We start from the raw sequence: 25,412 nt of genomic DNA, 5'->3' as shown, positions 1-25,412 counted from the left end.
AGTCAAGGAGAAAGACGGGTCTATTTGATTCTGTGTGTACTACCGCCGACTTAATGCGATCACACGAAAGGACGTCTATCCGCTGACGCGCTGGACACTTTGCATGGAGCGGAATTTTTCTCTTCAATCGATTTACGATCTGGCTACTGGCAAGTTCCAATGGCTGAAGACGATCGCCCCAAGACAGCTTTTGTCACTCCCGACAGGCTCTATGAGTTCAACGTCATGCCGTTCGGCCTGTGTAATGCTCCCGCCACCTTTGAACGCATGATGGACAATATTCTCCGCAGTTTGAAGTGGCACACAGGTCTCTGCTACTTGGATGACATCGTCGTATTTTCACCCGACTTTGCGACCCACCTAACTCGCCTTGAAACTGTCTTGCAATGTCTTAGCGATGCTGGTCTGCAGCTCAATCTGAAAAAGTGCCATTTCGCCGCTCGCCAACTTACTATTTTAGGGCATTCAGTGTCCAAGGATGGCATCCTTCCTGATCCATCTAAACTCCGCGCTGTCTCTGAGTTCCCGAAGCCAACATCTATCAAGCAACTGCGCAGCTTCATAGGCTTATGCTCCTATTTTAGGCGTTTCGTTCGGAACTTTGCGACCATCATTGCTCCTCTGACGCGACTTCTCAGCTCCCACAAAGATCTTTCTGCCTGGTTGCCGGCTTGCGATACTGCTTTTACGAAATTGCGCACGATACTTACCTCACCCCCCGTACTGCGCCATTTTGATCCGGCTGCTCCTACCGAAGTGCACACCGGTGCCAGCGACGCCGGCCTCAGCGCTGTTCTTGCCCAACTAAAACCTGGTGTTGATGAATACGTTGTGGCGTACGCAAGTCGAATGCTAACCAAGGCCGAGACCAACTACTCGGTGGCAGAAAAGGAATGCTTGGCAATTGTTTGGGCGCTTCAGAAATTTCGGTAATACTTGTATGGGCGCGCATTTGATGTTGTTACGGACCACCACGCTTTATTTTGGTTGTCTTCACTAAAAGACCCCACCGGCCGTCTCGCCCGCTGGTCGCTTAGTATGATATCCGAGTCATCTATCGTACAGGGCATAAGCATTCCGACGCAGACGCTTTATCTCGCTCGCCAGTGTCGCCTGACGCTCCGTTGTCCCTTCCTCCAGCTCCGCCTTGTCTTCCTTGTCCATCGACGACATGCCATCAGAACAGCGCAAGGATCCGTGGCTTACATCACTAATCGATCTTCTAATGAACTCGTCACTTTCACCGGCTCTTCGCGCCCTTCGTCGTCAAGCGCAGCATTTCGCCCTTCGTGACCGTCTTCTCTATTGACGCAACTATATGCCAGATGGCCGTAAGTGGCTGCTTGTTGTACCTCGCCACCTCCGAAGTGATATCTGCGCATCTTACCATAACGATCCGCAGTGTGGCCATGTGGGTGTATTTAAGACTTACGAACGGTTGCGACAGCGCTTTTACTGGCGCGGTATGTATACCTTCGTCAGTAAGTATGTGCGTTCGTGCATCGATTGCCAACGTCGCAAGCCGCCTCCTCCCCATCAGCCGGCTCCACTACAGCACCTTCCGTGCCCATATCGACCATTCGATCGTGTTGGCATCGATTTGTATGGACCTCTGCCGTACACACCTGCAGGAAATCGTTGGATAATTGTGGCCGTCGATCACCTCACTCGCTACGCGGAGACAGCAGCACTTCAGGATGCCATCGGACCCACTATCGCGTCCTTTCTTCTTCATAATTTCATTCTGTGGCACGGGGCCCCCCGTGAACTTCTAAGTGATCGAGGCAAATCTTTCCTATCCGAGGTTGTCAAAGCGCTCCTACGCGAATGTCAAACCATCCATCGGACAGCCAGCGCGTACCACCCTCAAACCAACGGACTGACAGAGCGCTTCAATCGCACACTAGGTGACATGATGTCCAAGTACATCGCCTCCGATCACTCCGATTGGGACAAGATTCTCCCATTTATAACCTACGCCTACAACACCACCGTTCAAGCAACTACCGGTTTCTCGCCATTTTTTCTGCTGTACGGGCGTGAACCTTCGTCTCCACTCGACACCATCCTTCCCTACCGTCCTGATATCTCAGAGTATACATCGCTTTCAGCAGCTGCCAGGCACGCTGAAGAATGTCGCAAACTGGCTCGCTCACTCACTTCGGATGAGCAAGCCCAGAAACAAGCGCACAGCGACAGCAGCCACTCTGTCCACCAATTTTCTCCCGGTGCTCACGTGTGGCTCTGGGTCCCATCGACACCACCCGGTCTAACCAGCAAGTTTATTTCCAAATACCACGGACCCTATCTAGTGCTCCAACAGACTTCTCCCGTCAATTACCTAGTTGAACCGCTAGCCGCATCCTCCGACCTTCGCCGCCGTGGGCGGGAGATTGTTCACGTCGACCGTTTGAAGCCTTACTACGATCCCGCATTCCTTTCGTCTCCTTGAGTCGCCAGGATGGCTCCTCTTTTCTGCGGGGGCCTGATTGTAAAGAAGTTCAGATTAGGTGGGCATATCGCCGAGAAAGAGGAAGAGGAAGTGATTTTGCGTACCAGCTGACTGCAAGCTAGGCCACCCCCGCTTCGGTCCTGCTCGCCACCAGTGCTCGCTACCAGTGCCTGGATCCCCGCTTAACAGTATAAATAAATGGCTACTTAATTCATTGCAACAACTTTTGGCTTCTACTGTACAAAGAATATTGCACACCATGACGTTATTGGGTGTGCAAACACTGCAAAACTTTTCAGATACCGCACTGTGTACCAGGCACATTTATTTCTGAATATTAACGTTATTGCCATGGAGCCCAACTGTGTTGAGCCAATCACCAGGTTAATTTTTAAAATTGCATTTTTTTATAGCCATGCTACAGGCTAATGCTATGGCAAGGGAAACAGGGTCTTTTACATTACTTCCGGGAGGATAAAGAAACAACTAAAATTAAGGTGAAAATAAAACAAGGAAGACAAAAAAAATTAACTGTACAAATAGCAATCAAGTTACCTTTAACTAAGAGAATTGGCATTAAAGTTCTTTTTTGACGTCTAAATCCTAAGATGCTTAGTGACAACTTCATCTTTGCTCTGTCTTGAGGGAACGGCTATTCGTGAGGAGTCTAGTTTCACAAAATGTGTGTTTTCTCTTAGTGATAGGTTGCGTGCTAATAGTAGATTGGTATACATTTAGAGGTAATATCTGACATGTACTCAGTTCCTTATTATTTTTTGTGGAAGGCGGACTTAAATTATATCAGAGAGAATATAAATTGTAGGCCAGCAGTTTTTAAAAGAAAGATAGGACTACTGGGTAGTGGTTGGATATTGTGAGGTTTGTACAGCTGTGCTCATTTCTTGTTTAGATTGTTGGCATAGGTGGTGGTTATAGTGAAAAAGAAAGCAGGATCGATACATGGGCAAAGGGAGCAAGCATTTGAGATGGCGTGAGATCTATTCCTGGAGTCTTGTTTTGGCTACCTTGAGAAACTCTTGTGATTATCTTTTTAATTTTTAAAATGTTTTTATACATGCTGCTACCTTGCTATCATATCGTAGCAGGTGGAAATAGCTCAAATATACAAGCTCACAAAGTAAACAAACATTGCATACATACACTAAGCAGGACATTGTTGGCTTAACAGCACTAAGTTAAGATGTTTTAATGGTTTCTGCACCACAGCATCCTCAGTGAAAATTTTATGCTGCATAATGGTCTTTGCACAAAAAACAACTGGCTCATGAATGTTATTCTGTTGTTGGAAGTGTAATGATGGTACATATTTAGCATTTCTGTTCCAAATTTTGTTGGATATGGTACAGTGAACTGGATACAAGCTGCCTGGTCAAGGAAATAGTTGCAATATCCAAAATTTCCATGACCCAGATTGTGTTGTTGGGCGAGTTGGCAGGTGTGTTTACAAGAGTATGCTATATGCAGGCCATATGGGTACAGCCTGAAACATATTAGTGAAAGCTCGTTAATTCGAACCCCGATAATTCGAATTTTCGGATAATTCGAACTACACTACTTGGTCCTGCCAAACTCCATAGAGATCTGTGTATAAAAAGCCCGTTAATTCGAACGCGAGTCGGTTCCGCTACGGATAATTCGAACTACGCGCCGCCGCATCTAGGCGGCTTGATTGGCGCACATCACGCGAAAAAAAAAAAAAAATAAACATTTCCGCGATTGGAAGGCATAATTAGAGGCTGCGCACGTCCAAAACGGGGACAGTAGATGGAACCAGGTAAAACCATGGAAGAGTGGGCAAAACACAAATGGCGCCATGACCGGCGCGGCGACCGGCGGCGTTGGACGGAGGGGACGGCGGCCGCGGCAAGATCAGTGCATGGCCGCGGCGGCGGCTGCCTGCTCTCTCTCCTGCGCAACCTCCGTAGCTCGTAACTAAATACTCGTTAATTCCAACCCTGTTAATTTGGAAATAGGGATAAGTACTGTCGGCGCGGTCCCAGCCAACGCTCATGAAAGGCTATGATCTCGGACGGGCACTATGGGTTAAACTTTTTTTTTTTTTTTGCGATAGCCATCCATCCTTCCACCTATCAGTTGTCAACGGAAGCACGAGAGTCAGCCGCGATCATGACGCCGGCTTTTAGTGACGCCGGCTTTTAGCAACGTTCGCGTCAAAAGCCGCTTGCTGCTATCGCGCGTTCCGATGATTGGAGTGGCAGTAGATAGCGCTTGCCCCAGTCGCTCATAGCATGATAAAGCAAACGTACTGAAAACGAGGCGTTCGCTTCCCCCCCCCCCCCCCCCCCCCCCCCGTTGGACTAAAGTCAAAAGATAAACACGCCCTTATCGCTGCGCAGCATCTTAGCTCACTGCCAAGAAATGTGTTGTGGACCGTGACGGCACGAAACGGAGGGCGCTAACGACTGACGCTTTTATTTATTTATTTTTTTCAGATTCGTAGCCACAAATCGGGGCTGGGTGGGTCATTATGGAGCGAGTTCGTTACGCGACTAAATACGGTACCTTTACTGCAATACAAATGGTTCTTGACAGTTTTTTCGAGGCCATTCGATAATTCGAACATCGGATAATTCGAACTTTTTTCCCGGTCCCGTGAAGTTCGAATTAACGATCTTCTACTGTAGTTCTAAACCAAAATATATGAAATGAAATGCAAAGTCTGCCTAATGAAGTCAATCGTGCTTTTGTTTATTGATGAACATTGTATATGACTGGTCAAGTTTGCGGTGTTCATCTGGACCTTTGTCGTCCATTTTCGTGGAGCCAATTTCTTTTTTTTTTTTTTGCAGCATCTAAAAATTTAATGTTTGTTGTACTGCTCGTATCACTGGAGCTCATGGCGTGTTGCAGAACAGTGACTGCATGCTGCTTTGAAGCTGTTACACACATTGTCATTTTAAACACAAGGTTCTTTGATTTTGCTATTGCTCACTTTACCCCAAAAAATCCTTCATTGGAAGTTGATAAAGCAAAGGGTGAGGGGAAATGGTTGGGTAGCCAGAGCAACTTATGAAACATACTGTTACGTGCTTTGTACGCACGGGGGGTTTATTGACAGGGATCGGTCCAAACAGGTCTGCGGCGAAGCGTACAAACGTCCCTCTGCCCTTGCTCTTCTTTCTTCTTCACCGATCTACTCGACCGTTTTTCATCTTCCGTCGACGTTCTACGAAGGCGCGTGACATTTCTCTCCTCGCAGATGAAGCCCGTCGGGCGAGTTACAGAGATCCTCTGGAATGAAATCGCTTGAGGCAGGCTACATGCACCACCTGAGACTGCCGTGACCGTCGACCATTCGCCGTTATGCGTGCTATGACGTAATTCAGGTCACTGATGCGTTCTAACACAACAAACGGTCCGGTGTATTGTGACAGTAATTTTTGACAAAGACCACGCTTACGGAGAGGTGTCCACAACCACACATAGTCACCAGGAGCATAACAAACTTGTTGGTGTCGGGCGTCGTAGCGGTTCTTAGAACGTTCTTGTGAAGATAAAATTCGAACTCTGGCTAGCTGGCGGGCTTCTTCAGCTCTGCAGAGTGTGGTAGCAAGAGAAGGTTCGTCATGAATGAAAAATGGCAGAATGGTGTCGAGGGCACAGCGAGGCGTGCGAGCATAGAGAAGGTAGAAGGGACTGTAGCCTGTTGTCTCATGTTGCGCTGTGTTATATGCATGAGTGATGAACGGTAGAATGCCATCCCAGTCCTTATGGTCTGCAGCGACGCACATAGCCAACATGGTGGTAAGCGTCCTATTAGTTCGTTCTACCACACCGTTCGTTTGGGTATGATATGGCGTGGAGTGGCGAAAACTGCAGGCGCTGAGGCGAAGAAGTTCTTCGACAATGTCCGCTGTGAATTGGCGTCCACGGTCACTAATGATGACTGCAGGAGGGCCGTGCCGAAGAATGATGAGTCGAAGTAAGAAATTTGATACTTCAGACGCAGTAGCGGATGGTATCGCGGCTGTCTCACAGTAGTGGGTTAAATAATCAACGCACACAAGAATCCATCGGTTTCCTTTAGAGGACCGTCGGAAAGGTCCAAGAAGGTCAATGCAAACTTGCTTAAACAGGGCTGTTGGAGGTGTGACTGGCTGCAGTTTTCCATGTGGGCTTGAAGTCGACAGCTTAAAGCGCTGGCATTGCACACAGCTAGCTACATATCGCTTGATCGTTGAACGCATCTTCGGCCAGTAAAATCGCTGCTGTGTGCGGTGGAGTGTTCGGGCCACTCCCAGGTGACCAGACGTGGCGTCATCATGCGTCATTTCTAGAACTGTGACACGTAGGCTTTCCGGAATGACAAGAAGCATACGTGCTCCCCCAGAGGCGAAATTTTTCTTGTAAAGCATTCTTCGCGGATCATTGGCGGAATCAAACAGTGAAGTTATTGTTTTGTCTTTGCGTTGCTCGGTTCGGAAAACTCTGAGATCGGGGAAGGTTTGTGAAATTGGAGCCAAATATTCATCGAAATTGTCTGAGTCGTTATCAGTCGTTTGAAGCGGCAAATGCGAAAGACAGTCAGCATCTGAGTGTTTATGGCCGCTTTTATGCACCACAGTAAAATTAAACTCTTGTAGGCGTAAAGCCCATCGAGCGAGCTGCCCACAGGGGTCACGAAGACTCACGAGTCAGCAAGGGAATGGTGGTCGGTCACAATCGTGAAAGCATTCCCGTACAGATAGGAACAAAAGCGCTGTACAGCGAAAACAACGGCTAGACATTCTTGCTCCGTAACCGTGTAATTTCTTTCACATTTACTCAACGAGCGGCTGGCATACGCTATCACGTGCTGATCGCGTCCATGGCGTTGTATAAGTACAGCGCCGATACCGATACCACTTGCGTCAGTGTGTACTTCAATTGGAGCTGATGGGCAGAAGTGGCGGAGGATTGGGCCCGAGGTCAAAAGAAACTTCAGATGACAGAAAGCTGAGTCACATTCGCTGGTCCAATTGAATGGTGCATTTTTATGCAGTAGACTCGTAAGTGGGTAAGCGATGTCTGCAAACCTTGGTATAAAGCGTCGAAAATACGAGCATAGCCCCAAAAAGCTCTGCAGCTCTTTTACTGGTTTGGGCACGGTAAAACTTTTGACGACTTCAGTTTTCTTGGGATCTGGTCGAACACCTTCTTTGTCAACTAAGTGACTGAGGACAATTGTTTCACGATCGCCAAAATGACATTTCTTTGCATTCAGTACAAGACCAGCTCGTTCCATGCAATTAAGTACGATATCCAGACGGCTGTTGTGCTCACTAAATGTTTTGCCAAAAATTACAACGTCGTCCAAATAACATAAACAAATTTGCCACTTTAGTCCACATAGAATTGTATCCATGAACCGCTCGAATGTGGCAGGTGCATTACATAATCCAAAAGGCATAACGTTAAATTCATAAACTCCGTTTGGTGTTACGAATGCCATTTTTCTTTACCTGCAATGTGCATGGGGATTTGCCAGTAACCGGATCTCAAGTCGATAGAAGAAAAGTATGAAGCTGAGTGCAGACAGTCAATTGCGTCATCTATACGTGGAAGCGGGTAGACATCTTTCTTCGTGACTGAATTTAAACGATGGTAGTCAACACAAAACCTCCATGTGCCATCTTTCTTTTTAACAAGGATAACTGGAGCTGCCCAAGGGCTACAAGACTCTCGAATAATGCCGCGCTTTAGCATGTCTTGAACTTGCTCATCTATTACCTTACGTTCAGTTGCTGAGACTCGATAAGGCTTCTGACTTATTGGAGATGCGGACCCAGTGTTGATCGTGTGATGAATACGACTGGTAGGCAGTGGCATTGCGTCATCCTTGGCAAAGTCGAACACTGTCACGTGTTTTAGTAGTAGTTCCACTAGAATATGACGCTCAGTTGTAGAAAGAGACTTACTAATCATAGCCGTAATTTGGGTCTCCATGCCTGGTTGCACCTGCTGCTCAGTGACAGAGCTGTTTAACGCTGCGACGGAACCGGATATGCCTTCCTCGGAACAGGCGAGTTTCAGGCCCCGAGGCAACACAGTTGGCTCTTCGGAGTGGTTCACTGTCCACAGCTCAGTGCGGCCTCTAGTCACGGGAATGACGCAACGAGGCACAAGGATACTCTTCTTAAAGTGAATCTCGTAGGTTCTACTATAGCCTCAAAAGATTCGCACTGGTTCCGAATAGAGAAAACCTGCACGAATACTGCAGATAACGCTGCCACAATTGTGTCTTCTTCCACAGCATATGCTCCAAATTCAGGTGTCGAGTCATCCACATGAACCGAAAGTAGTGAAGGATTCAAAGCAATCTCTCCAGTACCACAGTCTAAAGTTGCACCAAACTCTTGCAGAAAATCAATCCCAAGAATCACATCATGCGTTGACCGAGGCAGTACTGCAAATTCTACTCTATACTTGAGGCCGCCAATAACAACATCCGAAGCACACACACCAAGAGGAACTAAAGGTTCACCACCGACACCGCGGAATAACACTGCACGGTCACCACTGAACATTACTTTTCTACCTAAACGGTTCTTAAAACTCAAACTCATAATAGATACTGTAGCACCAGTGTCCACAAGAGCCATTGTTTTCACACCATCAACAAACATTTCCAATTTGTTCTTTAACATAAACATGGGCAGAGGTATGGACGTCATCGACTCGCCGGCGGCCTCACCTCCATCGGCCGCGCTTCCTAGTTTCCCTGAGGCGGAGGGGAAGAATGACGTCGAGGGGAAGGTGACCTGCGCGGGCGCTGAGGTGGCGGCGTCACACTACGATCAGATGCAGGAGATGAATTCCGCAAATATGTCGAATGGTATGAGTCCCCAGTAGGCATAGTCGGGAATCGCTGTTGTTCGGTGTGCAGTCGTCCGTGAATGTTCGCGTGGGGTCGGTAATCTTGGACAGTTGGAAAACGGCGGCGGATACCGCAATGCCACACCTGTAGCACACAGGTTGAGGGCGCCAGCGATCAGCATAAGAGTCCTCACCAACAAAGTCGCGACGTTGGTTGTAGCGAGGCCCTCGCTGCTGACGAACCACGTTTTCAGAGTAGGCGGGCCTCTTTTCCATCGGCTGGTGGTCATAACGTTGAGTACAGCTGTGCTGATCGTCCATATGCGAAGCGCCGCTAGGTTGAACCCACAGAGTGGACAGGGCGGCAACATTTGCCTGCAGTGCACAACTCTGCTGCACATATTCTTCACTACAGATGGTGTTCCTAGATCTTGACAATTCCTCGCGTACAATCTCTCATATCATATCAGCCATGGAAACTGAAGGACAGGCTTCAACACTGGCTACAGAGGTGACATTGGCCAGTCTTCCGAATTTAGGTGTAATTCGTCGCAGCTTGAGAGCCTCAAATGTTCTACAATGCTTTATAACATCAGCGGTGGTGCTCAGGTTCTCTTTGCTAATAAGAAAATTATAAACGTCTTCTGCTATTCCTTTCAGGAGGTGACCGACTTTGTCTTCTTCAAGCATAGTGGGGTTGACGAGTTTGCATAGCTTTAAGATGGCTTCGATATGTGTAGTACACGTTTCTCCAGGTACTTGCGCCCGGTGAAACAAAGTTTGTTCAGCGCGCTTCTTCTTTGCAGGTTCATCCCCAAAATGTTTCTTGATTTCGCTTGTAAAGATAGTCCATGTAACTAATGAATCCTCGTGATTATCGAACCAGTCAAAGGCAGTGGCGGCAAGGAAGAATACCACATTAGCCAGCTTAGTAGCGGCGTTCCAGTGATTGTATTTACTCACTCTTTCGTAGTGTTTCAGCCACTCATCAACGTCCTCCTCAGGTTTTCCGGAAAACGTACGCGGCTCTCGATAATGGGGCCAGTTGTTCGCCGTGGAGGATCCTAGCTGCTTGGTACTGCCGTCTTCAGTCATGTTTGATGGCATTGGTGGTAGGCCAGCAAGTCTACGGCTTCTTCGGTAGATGAAACGCTCCGTGGTCGCTACCCAAGCACCTCTCACCAAGATGTTATGGGCTTTGTATGCACAAGGGGTTTATTGACAGGGATCGGTCCAAACAGGACTGCGGCAAAGCGTACAAACGTCCCCCTGCCCTTGCTCTTCTTTCTTCTTCACCGATCGTCCATCGACGTTCTACGAAGGCGCGTGACAATACTTCAGCATCTGTTATTTAGTTCACACTCAGCAGTGTATACTTTGTAGAGCTCAATTTTGGCTGAAAAATTTTTTTTTTACTAGATTATTTGTACTGAGTACATAGTCTGCACATGCCACTTAGAATCACATTAGGCATTTTATGTGTAGTAGGTGACATTGAAAAAGAAAATGCTATACAGTTTCTAGTATAGATAGTCCACTGAGTTAAAAACCTTTAACTTTGGATGCTACCTACCACTCATCAAAGCATGTCCTAAGGTTATAGCATAGAAAAATAGAACATGCCTTATATTTTACAGATTGGGAACTTTTGTAGCCTGGAAATGAGCTGTTATAATTTTAATTTGGCTTTGAATACTGTTTAAACCAAACCAACCTGCTACATTGTATGAAGCTCTCCTATATCTGTGTATCCTACCTCATGACCACGTCTCAGTAAAATAGCAGGAACTTTCTTTTCCTTCAGGAGTGCTTGGCGTGTTTCATTATACAGTAGAACCCTGCTATAGTGAATTCGGATATAGTAAAGTGAAATTAAAGTTCCAGTTCGTCTAGCATGTATGACTTTACATTTTTTCCCCGTTATATAAAGGAATTTTGGATAAAAGTCGGTTATAGTAAAGTGCGTCTGGCCGCGCCGATGTAGTACTTCTCACAAAGTGACATTGCCACACGCTGACTACCAAGGATTGCGAGGCAAATTTTTCTTCTCAAAAAACGAAATAATTACCCCGATTGTTTGTTGTTATTATTTTTTTTAATGGCTTTACCACCAGGCTCAGTAGCTTGAGGAGAAGCGAACTTTACATGGGCCTTAAAGCCGTGAGGCAAAGCATGCAGCGTGTAGGGAAAAAAGAAATCAAAGCTGCCTATGAACATGGAAAGAAGGTGGCGCAGTCCGTTTGGAAAGTAAAAGAGAGTAAAAGTGCAGTGAGAATTCGGGCAGGAAAGAAACAGCCAAGCATTCGCAGCACTTTGCAGCGCGAAACACAAGGCAGCAATGGAAAGAAGTGGAGGCACGGCGTGTGCGGCTTTGCTGTGCTTGACTGTCGCAACCATTTCTCATATATTGCCTCTTAAATGATGAAACAGCGGAAGACTATGTCATGTTCGTGCAAGGCTTTGGTTTTTTCATGAAATCAATCTCGGTTGTATTCATAGCCACAGTGTGTTCATACTATAGGTACTTCCATAACATGTAAACAGAAAGTTTTATAAGTGACGAAAAAAAAGAGAATTGCACAAACAGGTGATAAGTGAGGGACGGAAGATGTTTTAGACCATTTTTGTTTTCATAAACCAAGCAGATATGTTTAGTTAGCACTCACTTAATTACCAAACATCATCTTTAGGGCCATGTCATCGCCAGCTGATATAGTAAAGACCCTGGCATAGTAAAGATATTTGTTGGTCCGAGTGACTGTACTAAAAAGGGTTCTCTCCAGTGCACCCTTAAAGGGCCACTGTCCAGGGAAGGCCCTTTTAAGCAAAGGCGCCCAGTGTTTCGATCAGGTACCGGAGATAGTCTGTGCAAAATCCTACAGTCACATGCGCGCCGCAAAGCATCGAAAATACAATTCAAAGCTCTCTCATGCTCTCCTTTGGGAAACCAGCTTCCCCGCTTCCTGCGCTGGCCCGACGGGCCATGATAATGACGTACGTACCGCGAACGACGTCAATTGGTCCATCTCGCTGACTGACGGGAGAAGGATGGGTGTCTACCGCTCGCTGCGCGCTTTTTCCTCGCCACGGCCAGACTGAATCCAGCGGCGCGCGCTGCCTCGGCCGTCTTTTTTTTTTTTTTTTTTTTGCCAGCGCCCGCGGAGTGCCACGCCCCACCTCCCGCCAAACGCGAAGGAGGAAGGGGAATTTGTCTTGCAGAGGCTAGACGACCTCGGGCAGGAGAGTGAAAAACCTTTGCGAGGGAACGGAAGGAGAGAAGCATGACAGAATCGGGTGATTGCGGTGGCTGTAACTGCGTTATTAGTTACTCTTTTCAAAAACATTTTGCGGCCTTGCGTTCTAGGGGCGAAGTCTCACAGTTACCGCGGAAGAAAATATTTTCGACCGGAGGGTGGACAGCGGGCCTTTAAAAAAAGCAGTGCACCCTTCATTTTGCCAGTGGCATGCTTTTAGCTTTTATTACTTTGATGGCACCAAATTCTTTGATGAAGCAGTAGCCGTAGTTCACTAAATCTTTTAATCAACAAGCTGTATACTTCTGTACCTCAAAACCTTTGAGTATGGAAAGGGATATTGACGCTGTTCTATAGCAAAAATGTGTAATTATTATCTGGCAGGTAAGATCTATATTTGTCTGGTATGTGATTTTCGCTACCGTACAGTTACTCTTGCCTTTCGGAATCTTGGTTTTGTAGCATCGGGCTACATAAAAAGAGGCGCATGACCTGATATAAAAATTCTCGTAAAACTGTACAAACAAAACAGAAACAAGAAAAGCATGCCCCCCCCTCCCCGCATGCATGCACACGCACACCAGGATATTATCGAAAGAGAAAGGTCAGAAGAGAAAATAATTGGCTTTATCAGAGCATTGAAAAAAAAAAATTTTTTTTTTCTTTGAGAAAATCACAATTTATTGAGGTTAATCCTTCAACCTTAAATTCTTCCCAACAATGACTGATTAAGTAATTTGAGGTCATGGCTGTGATTACATGGCTTAGTAACGTGTACAGCTTTCTGCAAATTCCGTGTGACTCTGGTCTGGCCAAGTCATGTGGCCTCCAGGTAGTCATCCTGTGCCATCCCACTTTGTATCAATAGCTACTGCTTGGTAAACTTTTCTTTTTTTGCTTCTGAATGTGATGCGCAGTACACGAGTTGCTGTGATCAGAACTTGATCAAAAACCATGTCCTAAAATTTAAGCCTGTTTCACATACTAGCGAAAACGCTAGCGATTTCTGCCGCAGCGATTCAAAAATCTGTTTTGGGATGTCATGGCAGCTTGAGCAGCTTGAGCAGCTTGAGCAGCTTGAGCAGCTCGAGCGACGCAGTTTCAACAGGTTGGAAATTTTGCATTCTTTCGCTCGCCACTCTGTTTGCTCAATCGCTTGCACGTGAACTGGCCTTTAGACCAGCCATCAATGTATTGCTATAGTTGCACTGTATGCCCTGTTTATTTAAATGTTGCCTGACCCTTTTATTATTCGCACGCCTAAATGTCCCAGAGTAATGCAGTCAACTTCTAACTGTGAGAAATGAAGACCAACTTGTCATTTTTATTTAAAAAGTTTGCATTCATTTGTAAGTAGGGATTTTAAATAAAGCACATCAAGTTCAATTTTCAAAATTTGGTTTTAACTAAGCAACCTCCCTGTCACTGACATACATGCTGCAATTAGCTATTGGCTAAGAACTTTACTTGGCCAAAGAAGAAAATTAGCCAGGCATCGAAGCTAGTAGCATCATTCTGGGAGTACTAGCACCTAATACCTACGGTCGTCATCTTCTGTGCCGGTAATTTCAATAATACAGCACCTTCAGTGTACTAAAAACTTGTAATATTTCCAGCTCGAATTTGGATAACACTTTTTAATTCTTGACCGTACTGCTTGCATTACACAAACTCTTGTTCAGACTCCTGGTCATGGTTGTGGAGCCATGTTTCGTCACCTGAATAGGAGACTCCTGGATATTTTTCTAATCGTGTCTAACTATTTTGGCTATATCACTGGTGACATGCTTTCTGCTCAGGTGTCAACAAACATGGCAGCCGTCAGGAACTGACCTTTGACTCTGTCAACGCATCATGAGTGATACTAAAATGCCTAGTTACTTGGCTATGACACCAATGATTTTTCAGAATCAAGTCCTCCACATTACGGCACAGTTTCTTTGAATATGCTTCAGTGCGTTGTCTTGAATGAAGGTCATCTTCAGTTAATTCCTTCTCACGCTTAAATGCCCTCCTCAAAATATTACTACATGATGAGAATGTGCATCCTGAATATGTGAAGCGATCAACGTGTCATGGATTTCTTCCAAGGTCCTTTTTTCACATGGAAAACATTTATTCATTGAAGGTAGTTGAAAATCTTTTTCCTTTCTTTCTATCCCAAACTTCACTGCATTTACCATCCAGTCACTTCCAGTGCTTTACGCAGGCTGAACTGTTAGTGTGCTTTATGTCCTGACATATCTCAACCTGCACGGACAGGCTCAGTTTTCTTGCTTAGGGAGAGCACAATAGGGTTAACGGCTTACTGGACGCCCCTCTATAAATATATCTTATAACGTCTTGAAGACATTATTTTCCGGTGTATTGAATATTTGATCTTGTCATTCTTTCAAATCTAGTTTAGTTGTTTTCCGATACCTTTGTTAACTGTCTTGAATAGTTGATTTGTTTAGCTGACTTCTAATGCTACGAGTTGTTTAATTATTTATTTAGAAATACTGCCGATCCCATTCAGGATTATTACAGGAAGGGCACGAACATCTAAAACCTACAACAAAAGTACAGAGCATACAGCAGTGCAAAGGGATGCAGTATAAGTTATTCAGTTGATAGTGTTCATATAATGGGTTAACAAATAGCATAAGAAAAACTACAAAAGCAATCTTAACAACAAGACATGATGTGTGATACATTTGAAGACAATGCTTTTCATGACTAAGGATAAAGAACTGAATAAGTACAAAATGATGCTATACTTTTCATTGTAAACCCAGTAGCTTTGATTCATACGACTGCAAGGAAGTTTCAGAGGTTGAGGTAGTAACGCCTCGCAGTGAGTTGTTCCATTCTCATATTGCTAACGGAAAAATTGAATATTCAAAACAATCGGTATTGAAACAATATTTTTATGTCATGTCACTCTGGTTTCTGATTTTGAGATATATCTTGAAGTATCAATGTTTATCGTGTTATGAATTAGCTGATAGAGTACCGTATTTACTTGAATGTAACACTAATTTTTTTTTCATGATTTTTGGGTCTCAAAGTCTACGCCCGCATTATAATCAAATACTGGGATTTGGTCGGCTAAAGCAGTGCCGGGATGCAGCCATATTGAATCTGCCACTACTCAGTTTTGGTTTCCACGGTTTTATGATATTATGTTGCCAACATGGGTACCAGGGAAGCCAAATCAGCCAAATCCCAATCCATTCAAAGTCAAAACGTTGCGTTTTTTTCTCTTTGGCTCGGAATCACATTGTCCCATTGATCACGTGTTTGCCACATCTTTCACAGTGGATTAGCGTGGTTACTTCTGTTGCTATTTGCCGCGAGATCGACCTAGAAGTGGCGCCACCGTCGCTCCGATAGTGTGGATCAACAGCACGCGGCGTATGTCTGCTTCTGAGTTTACGGCAGGTTTGTTGGCGATGAAAACATGCCTTATGCAATGCTTTAGCGATTGACTGTTTAGAGTGTTCCAATATTGCAGAAAAAATCTGGGAATTTTGCCATTGCAGCAAAAAAAAAAAAAAAAAATGCGCGGATCTTGGGAAAACAAGGCATGCAACCACCCGTCTTTTAGATTTACTGGCATCGCTTTGCACGCTTTTTGCTTTGTACAGTGCTCACAGGCCTGATACTTGGGCCTGAACATGACATATCACCTTTTCAACAGCGTGCGCATGTCAAAACGGAGACAGGCAAACTGAGTGTCAAGCACCGACGAGATACAAGGTTCATGCTCTGACCTGCAGTGCTTTAGAATGAATCGAGGCAGTCTGGTTCATTATATCGTAATTGACTCGAATATTAAGCAAGTGAACTTTGGAGCTGATAGAAGAGGCGCCAGCTCGACTGCGGGGGGGACGTGAGTCCCTTGCTTCTCTGCCTTAGCGGTCGGCGCGGTCGACCGCGGCCAGTTACTATTTGTCTCTGAGTGTTACTCCCTTGGGGAAGCAAATCCAGCTTGACTCTTGTATCACCTCTTGTATATAGTCTGTTTAAAGTTCTCCGGATCATTAAGAAGCTGCTCCTCCTAGTGTCATTGGTTTCTGATGGATCCACAGCCGGGAAGCCCCCCTCATTTTTACTTTTGCACTCTGGTAATTGTACCCGTCAGTAAAAGGCAACAACCCCTTTGGATCGCTGATGATGTGCTTTTAGTATTTGTTAATATACTTGGATGCAACTCAAGAAAAACCTGGCTTCTGCCCACCCCCTTCAAAGGACCCCCTGTAAGCAATGGTGTCAACCAGTTCTCATGATGTCAGGTATATCCCTTGGACCTGCTAGCTTGGTGTGGCAAGTGAATGTTGGATTAACTGCAGCATTATGAAAATCAGTCGACATTATTGAGAGAGGGGCCTCATTTGACTGAGGGATGCCGCTAGTCGGTTGTTTCTGGTGGAAGCAGTAACCACTGTCCACCAGATCTTTTATTACCGAGGCTTACGTTTCTGGATCATAATGACCTTGAGTGTTGAAACTAAAATGAATGCTACTCTTAATTAAAATTCTTATGAAAAGTATAAATTACTCCAACGAGTATAAATTACTCGTTGGCAGGCGACATAATATTTTTCTCTACATTATTTCTCCCTGCGTGTAATTGTCATCACGCTCACTGTTAATAGTTTCTAGCACTAGACCTCATAAAAATGGCTGCTTGAAATGATGGCGTCTAGCAACACGGTAAAACTGGGAAAGCTTGGAATTGTCAGGGAAATTTTATTTACCTGGAAAAATCAGGGATGCTGTCAAAAAATTTCTCCATTCAGGGAACAGGGTTGTTTGAAATTACTACAATGGTCTGCAATTAATTTTGACATCATTGTGAGTAATTAGCACATGTGATCTATTCAAATTGTTGTGGCATCTTTTTATTTATGAAAAGGTATGAAATCTTGTTCGTTTTAGCTGTCTTTTTCTTGTCCAAGAAGTGAGCACTGAATATACTGGTTGATTTCGTACTGGTTGCTGCGTTCCTAAGTAAGTTCGAGCAGGTTGAGATCAGTGGACATATCTGTGTGTTTAAGACTACTTTTTACGAAGTAAGCCATAACCAGGAGTGTGCGCAGTTGATGTATTTTCAATTTTCTGATTCGGGGCACCATGCCACCTTAGCGTGATATCAAAATCCAACTGAAAAGCTTGCTCTCAGGCTGTCAGTTGCATGGATCGTGCGGAAACTTGTTCGCTGCGTCGTGACTCACAGGTGACTCAGCTGTGCTGGAACAGATATCAGTGTGTTTCGCACTGTGAGGACACAGTATGCTTCAGCAATAAATATCCATATGTTGTTTTCATTTTGATTCATTAAATGACAGCACAGAATTATTCAGCAATACAATTTATTCTGCAATGCATGAGAGGCATAGCAGCAGTTGTTGCGGCCAAGAAGAACATTCACGGCTGATATGCACTTGGCGACATAGTTAGCTGCCATCAGGTTGTTGTGTCGCAGGTGCTAAAGCTATGCACTGACCCTTCTGTGGTGAGGCCTTTATATGTACAGTCGACGTCACCCTTTTGTAGAGCGCTCGGGAGACACACGCCCCTGCAAATAAGGCCAGATATCTCCGGAGCTGGTAAGTTCTTGCGGCAACACTCGAGTGAAAGTTGTGCGACAGATAGCCACAACCAAGGTAGACACTATCACCTAGCCCAGAAGTCTGGAACTGGAGTTTATTTTCAGCTTTTCTAGCCCGATGAGTCTTCCTCGAGCGCTCTACACAATGGTGGTGCCGACTGTACGTACATGCAGAACAGCAACAGACATTTGATCGACGCACACAATGTATGGAAGAGCTGAGCTGAGAAATTAACTGAGTAACTTGGCTTTTGCTGTAATCAAGGCTTGTTCCATCATCATTGTGTTTGCCTTTTTCCATGCACTTGCAAAAATCTTGTACTGTCAAATGTTTTATCGTGCAGAACAAACCTGACGAATAGAGCGAGTGGAGGAAGAGGATTTCCTGGGACACGCGGCAGCCCAAACATCTTGGAATTTACTTCGTAGCCATGGTGCTCAGGTATCTAGAAGAAAAGACTTGGCTTACAGCTACCAGACATCACCAGACTGAATCTCGCATCTTGTGAAGAACAGCGCTGTGTTTGTTGCTCTTCTTGTCTAATGTGTGTTTGCACGGTTCTTCACAGGATGAATCTCGTAGCCAAATGTGAGCTAGCGCACACGGCGAGTGGCGAAAGCTATCATCAATGGGGTACCCGTCATCTTCTCATATGTGTGATTTTGTCCCTCGCTGCTTTCCCGTTTGCTTCTGTCTCACTGACGACATGCCAGAAGAAATTAAAATGGATGGTGGATCCTTCACCAGCAATGCAGGAGGCCAAGTTATTCAAGTGATAACTTTTGCGATAAATGCAAGCTTCAGACAAGCCACGCAGGCTATGAAATCACCATCTTTCGGCTGGTTGATGAAGCAGTCTTGGATGTGTGTCCCACCAGTGTGCCACACCACACCCAAGTGAAGCAACAGGCACCCATCAGTGGGCCACAACGTATGTCTGGACTTCAAAAAGGGGGAAATGCAGCTAACGAGTTAAATAAACACTGGTTTGCTTTGTGGTTCGAGCTGTGATAATGAGGTCATGAAAAGTTTCTAATCCCTGTAAAAATGAGATTATATTTGTCATATTACATCGCTGTTGTTAAAGGGGCAAAAAATGTTGTGTGGCTCGTAAGACCAATCAGCAGCTTCGTTGTTATGTGAGCAGTCAAACTGTCAGGCATTTTTTCCATTAGCACCTTTGTACCTTCTGTGCTCATTCTATGTGAATTACTACATGAACAGTTGTCAAGAAGTTTCCAGAAGTGTTTAAATGCCAGCATAGACTAAGAATGTTGCCACTTGCAAGCGTCCAATGAGTGGGCGCACCCAGAAAGACCGATGACGTCATTGGGACGGGAGTGCTTGGGGAGGTTTGCCTTAACCGGTTGTGAGCAGTTTGCCAGGAGCACTTTTTAAAAATTAGTTGGAAGCTCCACGCAGAGCTTCTAGATTTCATTTGAATTATCATAAAACTACAACTGCCCCTGTGGATTTCTTGCATCATATTATTACCACAATTAGTATTTCAGGGTCTCAAAGTTCATGGCCACCATATTTCTTATTTATCAGTGTAATATGTCAGATACCTTTTTCATCATTTCATCATTGCGATATGATGAGATGGGCTGTGTTTACTCTGCTCTCGAGCAAGCAGTGCTCTGGTCACATAGGCAAATTTGAGATGCTTTTCAAAAACGCACACTCGTACTTAGTGTCATTCATACACTGCCACATAATGAACTTTAATGGCAGTTCCTGTAGAATGCATTTCAATAAGATATGTCTACTTGAACTCATTGCGTGCTTTACATGAACAGTGCTTTCCTGCACGGCGAAAACCCTAGTATATGACGGCTGTATTTCTGTATTTATAGAAATAGTTTTGGGCAGTGGTCATGTCACCTATCCAGAGCAGATGTGTTCCTGCAGTCTCAGGACACATCTTCTGTGCAGAATGCTGTTAGAGAACTGTGCACCAGCCATGGTCACATTCATAAGAGAGAACAAGTCCACGGACCTGAACGATTTGGTGCAGCGAGCCGACGAGTACGTGATGGCACGAGGGGCCGTCAACTTCGGCCGAAGGGAGTCAAAGAGAGAGGGTATGACTGCGGGCAAGGTAGTCGAACATCTGCGTGCGCCGGCATCGTCCTCCAGGTGCTTTATATGCTCAAGACCAGGACACACTGCGGCGCATTGCAGGGCGAACCGCGACTCACCTCTACAAAGAAACCGTGACTCGTCCATCTCGAGAAACGTGTCGGCCTGCATACAGGATGGTTATCTGGAACTTAAAAACGGGCAGCGCGTTCTGATAGTAAATGCTACTGCGTCGGGAGAAACGGCAAGCTTGCCCGTCCTAGAGGGCGTCATCGGCGGAAGGAAAGGGAAGGTGCTGCGATATACAGGCTGCAACATCGTAATAGTCAAGCGCAGCTTTGTAAGAGACGAGGAGATGACTGGAGACTACCGGGCTGTCTGCTTAGTAGACCGTTCGGCTAAGTTGCTCCCGGAGGCCCGCATTGGAATTGACACCCCATACTACCGGGGCGAAGTTATAGCGGGCTGCATGGAGGGCCCAATATTTGACCTTGTCCTCGGAAACATTGAAGGGGTACGACCTCCAAATGCACCAGATGCTGTGTGGAAGCCTGAGGACTTAGAGACGAGGGAAACTCCCAATCAGCACGAAGTTCCCCGCGACAAGGGTCCCGACCAGGGCGTCATGCCCACTGCGGCTGTCACAACCCGCCAGCAAGCTGCCCGAAAATCCAAAGGTGGATTCCGCAAGCTGCGGACTGCTACGGAATTACCTGATGTGAGCCCCGACCAAATGAGGCAGGACAAGCAGGAAGACAGCAGCCTCCTCACTTGTTTCGAAGCGCAAAAACAAGGGAGGAGGACGAAGTGCAAGGGAGGCGGTTCATTCACGTTCCTTCTTCGTGACGGCCAGCTATACAGGCAGTATGTTCCCGAACTTGGAACAAAGACAAACCAGCTGGTAGTGCCCCAGAAACACCGGGATAAAGTTCTCCAATTTGCACATTATGGGCTGATGGCAGGGCACTTAGGTAAAAAGAAAACAACGGATCGCATTTTAGCGGACTTCTGGCAAGGATTGCATGAAGACGTGAACAGATATGTGGCCTCGTATGACATATGCCAGAAGACTACGCCGCGCGGCACATTGCGGAAGGGTCCCTTGGAACGAGTGCCTCTCGTCGACACCCCATTCAGCAAGGTCGCTGTCAATATATTGGGACCCCTCAAACTACCGACTTCCAAACTACGCCACTGTGGCAGCTTTCTTGACCAACCTAACTAAGAAGCTAGCGCCCAACAGGGTAAAGTGGAGGGACCGAAAGGAACGCGCCTTCAAAGAATTGAAAAGACTCCTCTCGGAGCCACCCATACTTCAGGTGGCCGATTTTGATCAACCTTTCGTGCTTCGCACGGATGCCTCTGACGAGGGGCTGGGAGCTGCACTTCTCCAGAGTAACCGTGTTTTTCTCCAGAGTAACCGGTCACCGTGTTTTTTTCTTTGTTCTCAATATTCAATGCGTTGTGCAGTGTTATATTGTTCTATGCGTATGTGTTGCGCCTTGTTTTATAAGTGATATGATTTCAGTGCAATATTCTTGTGTGGCTTTCTGCGAGCGTGAGCGAATTCTACTGTGTTTTTTTTTTTGTGTGAAATGTTATTGTGAATAACATTCTTAACGCCGGGGTGGTGAAGCAGAATTCGCCCGTGTTGCGACCGCCAGACGCGGTTGTTGAACCCAGCGCCGGGGACGCCGTCTCGAAAGTTCCGTCCCCCAACCCCCACTGTCTGGCTCCCGACTCCGGGAGAGCGGTGTTTCCCGGAATGCGAGCGTCTGCGAGGGCAGCCGGCGGCTCGGGCCGAGACGTTTCGGCCGGAGAGTTTACGTTTTACCGCAGCCGCTGATTCGTCTGTCCGGGGCCCCGGGCTGTCTGCAGACGGCGGCGGGGGAGGGGGATGCTACGGGCGTACGGTGTAATGCGTCTGGCCAGACTTCAGTCGGGATTGAGACTCTGAAAGTGGTGGTGGTGTGCTCGCTAACCGCGCGTGTGTGTGGTGCGTCAGCCAGGGAGCGTCTGCTCGTCGCAAGGTGTCCGGCCCAGCGAGGAATGTCTCAGGCGAGCCGACGTCGACAGCATGACGCTCACCTCGGATCGGACCCTACCACCCCGAACAGCTAAGCACTCGCTACACTGTCATCTTGGGAACTCTTTCTTTAATTCTTCCCTTCCAAATTGTTCGGTGTTGTATATTGTTTCATCTGTATATTTGGATGCTGTTATTCTGTTCTGTTTATTCTGTGCCACCTGCTTTTTTGGATTAGGATTTAACAGTTTTAAATGTGCTGATTTTTGTTTAGAAATTAAATCCTTTCCTTTCATTTCTGACTCCTGTGTCATGCCTCCGGTCGGCCGCTAATTAGGTGTGGACCTATCGCCTGTTAGCCACCTGGTCCTGCATTAGATTTAACACACGGGTAGAGGTGTTTGTCCCTCTTCCCACCAGAACTGGTAATACTGAGAGTGCGGGGAGACATTGGCAGCGGCCTTTCGTTCCTCTCTCACATATCGTGACAATAGCCCCAATGAATTGCCAACACAAGCCAGTATTAAACCAATGGGCTATGCTGGCCGGGAAAGTGCTTATATTGCTTCTGATATACAGCCAGCAGCTTATCCTCTTTTTGTGACCATTTGTTGTCTGCTAAAAAAGTACAGTGTGGCTTCATCTTGAGAAAAAACATAGAAGGCTGCTAGCTACTTGTGTAGTACTCTACTGTAAAAACATCTGGTCTAATTCATTGCATGGTATTTACTTTTATTTTGTTCTGAAATTGTTACTGCTATCCTCCAGTCAGCTATTGGGACTTGTAAAGATCAAGAAATGAAAACACAGCACTTGACATCAAAAGCGCATGAGCAGAAAGATACATTCCTTATTTCCTTTTCATATGGTTACATGTCACACATGCTGACTACCATGGCAGAGAATATCTAGTTTTAAAATACTAGTGGAGGCTGTGTATTGCATAAAAAGCCAAGAACTGCATTTTGAGGGTCTTCTCAATTTTATTCACTTTGAATGGCGGCATTTCGATTTTAAAATGACATTGATAGGGAGCCTATGGAGCCTATGTGCCTGAACAGTGGTGCATTATATATGCATGAAACATAAATGAGTCAAGTGTACATCAGCTTACACATTCTGCACACATGTGAAAATAGAGGGTGCATGGGGATATGCGTAAATGAGCTTGTTTCACTGTTCAGGGAGGAGAGAATTGATAATCGGCTAAAAGAAGCTGGCATAATAGCTAGGTTGCACAGTGTAGAACTCTTTTTCATAAAAATGTACACAGCGGTTCACACATTGCAGACTTATTAAACATGTGATGAATGCATATCATCGGGCATATACTGTTTGCACCGGCTATGTAAATGGCTGAATGCTTCGGGCGTTTGGTCAGGGCACGTTCAAAAGTAACGCGGTTGTCAGCGTGTTACACCATGCTAACATTGCTGCAAGAAGATAGCGTCACGTAACTCGCGTCATGTATAGAGTGAGACAAGCTTTAGAGACGGCAACAGGCGACTGTAGTCAAAGTATGTGCGGCACACTGCGTGATTGTCAGAGTTCCAGACTACACTGCAACAATTCAATCTTGACAAGACAGGCAATTTTCACAGAAGCATAAGGCAGTCTTTCCACCTGAAATTCCGTGTAGCACGGGTAATGATGCCTAAAGACCAGAAGCCCGAGCATGTTACATTGTTAACCTGGGCATTAAATGTCAGCTGGGAATCCAGGTATACACCCAAATCGCGAACAACAACACGACGTACAAGATTGCCATCTACATTTTAGTTATACGATATTGGCGTCTTCCTTCAGGTGAAGCAAATAGCTACTTTTTTGTTGCAGTTGAGCATAATGGGTTTCGTGCACACCATTCGCATATTGAGTTAACGTCTTTCTGTTACTCGTTACAGTAGTTAGTCAATTGTTGCGTCCAAAAAGCGAAAAATCTTCAGGTCATCAGCAAACTGTAGAATGTCACAGTATTGGACGCTGTCCAGAATGTCATTAATAAACAGATTGAAAAGTAAAAGCTATAGATTAGGCCCTTGCGGTACACCAGTTTTAGCAGGATATGCAGATGAGAAGCATCCGCTGTATTTGGCAATATTTATGCGGTCACAAAGGTAACCTGCGAATCATTCACACAGAGAAGGTGAGAACCCGCATTGTCGCATTTTGCACTAGAGCAGATCATGACTGACAAGGTCGAAAGCTTTGCTTAAGTCAAAATATATCACATCCGCCTGTCTTCTTCCTGCGACCCTTGAGGCGACAGAGTTCAAAAAGATAGCAAAGTTTGCTTCGACACAATGCCCAGGAAGGAAGCCATACTGTTCAGCGGGAATTTTATTTTTTAAACAAAAGAGAACATTGACGTGCAACACACGTTCAAAAATTTGCGTTAGGCATGATAGTAGCGAGATAGGTCTATAGTTGCTGACATCATTCTTGGCACCTTTTTTGTGTACTGGTACTATCTTGAATAATTTTCAGCAGGACATAAACATTTTCGTGCGCAAAGACAGGTTAAAAACGTGTGTTAGGACAGGCGTGAGTACATTGCAATTTCGTCTGCGCCGCAGCTTTTTTTGTGTGTTAGTGCACAAATAGCTGCTGCTACCTTGGAAACTTCACAGTGCGGCAGGTTCAGGAAAGACTCAGATGCACAGCAAGTGCTACGAAACAGCCAATATGTCAAACGACGACTTTATTGACTGCAACTGACTGGAAACTAGAGAAAGAGGCAAATAGTAGGAGAGAAAGGGTAGGCTTTCACCCCTCTCTTAAAGGGCAATTCCAATTCCGGGGTTTTTTCGACATTAGAATATTTTGGTAAAACTAGGTTTTCCTCTTCGCCCTGACGCATTCTACCAAATTTGGCGCCATGTGATAATTTATACACGCGCAACACGACTTTGACATGTTCTGTTTATGTGGCTTCGGTCGTGACGATTTCTATAAACAATACTGCATTTGTGACGTCACAACATTGTAATCGCGTTACTGCCCACTGTCCACCTTGTCATGAAATTACGATGCCTGTATTAGGCTATGTCGAACATTTTAGTACAGCGTCATGATTGGCATACTTTATTTCTATCACCCAACCCGCTTGCAATTTTTTTTTTTTTTAATACTGTATGTGATGTCACTGTTTCTTCAGCTGGAAG

General features: G+C 45.6%; 1 protein-coding gene across 2 annotated transcripts in view; it reads left to right on the top strand.

The window, feature by feature from the left end:
- The window catches only part of LOC146173274 (uncharacterized), a 33,016-nt gene extending 10,511 nt beyond the window's left edge, over positions 1-22,505 (top strand). Inside the window, exon 3 of one of the 2 annotated variants that reach the window (XM_084584786.1) lies at positions 18,484-22,505. In XM_084584786.1, the coding sequence (XP_084440912.1) occupies positions 20,038-21,447 (1,410 nt within the window). In that variant the 5' untranslated portion in view covers positions 18,484-20,037 and the 3' untranslated portion in view covers positions 21,448-22,505. The remainder of the gene's footprint in view (positions 1-18,483) is intronic. The other variant, XM_084584787.1, reaches the window with a different exon arrangement.
- Positions 22,506-25,412: the final 2,907 nt, after the last annotated feature.

This window comes from Amblyomma maculatum, chromosome 11 (assembly GCF_055883805.1).
Source record: "Amblyomma maculatum isolate TAMU_Amacu chromosome 11, ASM5588380v1, whole genome shotgun sequence".
Taxonomy (NCBI): domain Eukaryota; kingdom Metazoa; phylum Arthropoda; class Arachnida; order Ixodida; family Ixodidae; genus Amblyomma; species Amblyomma maculatum.
This window is presented reverse-complemented; position numbering and strand designations above follow the sequence as displayed.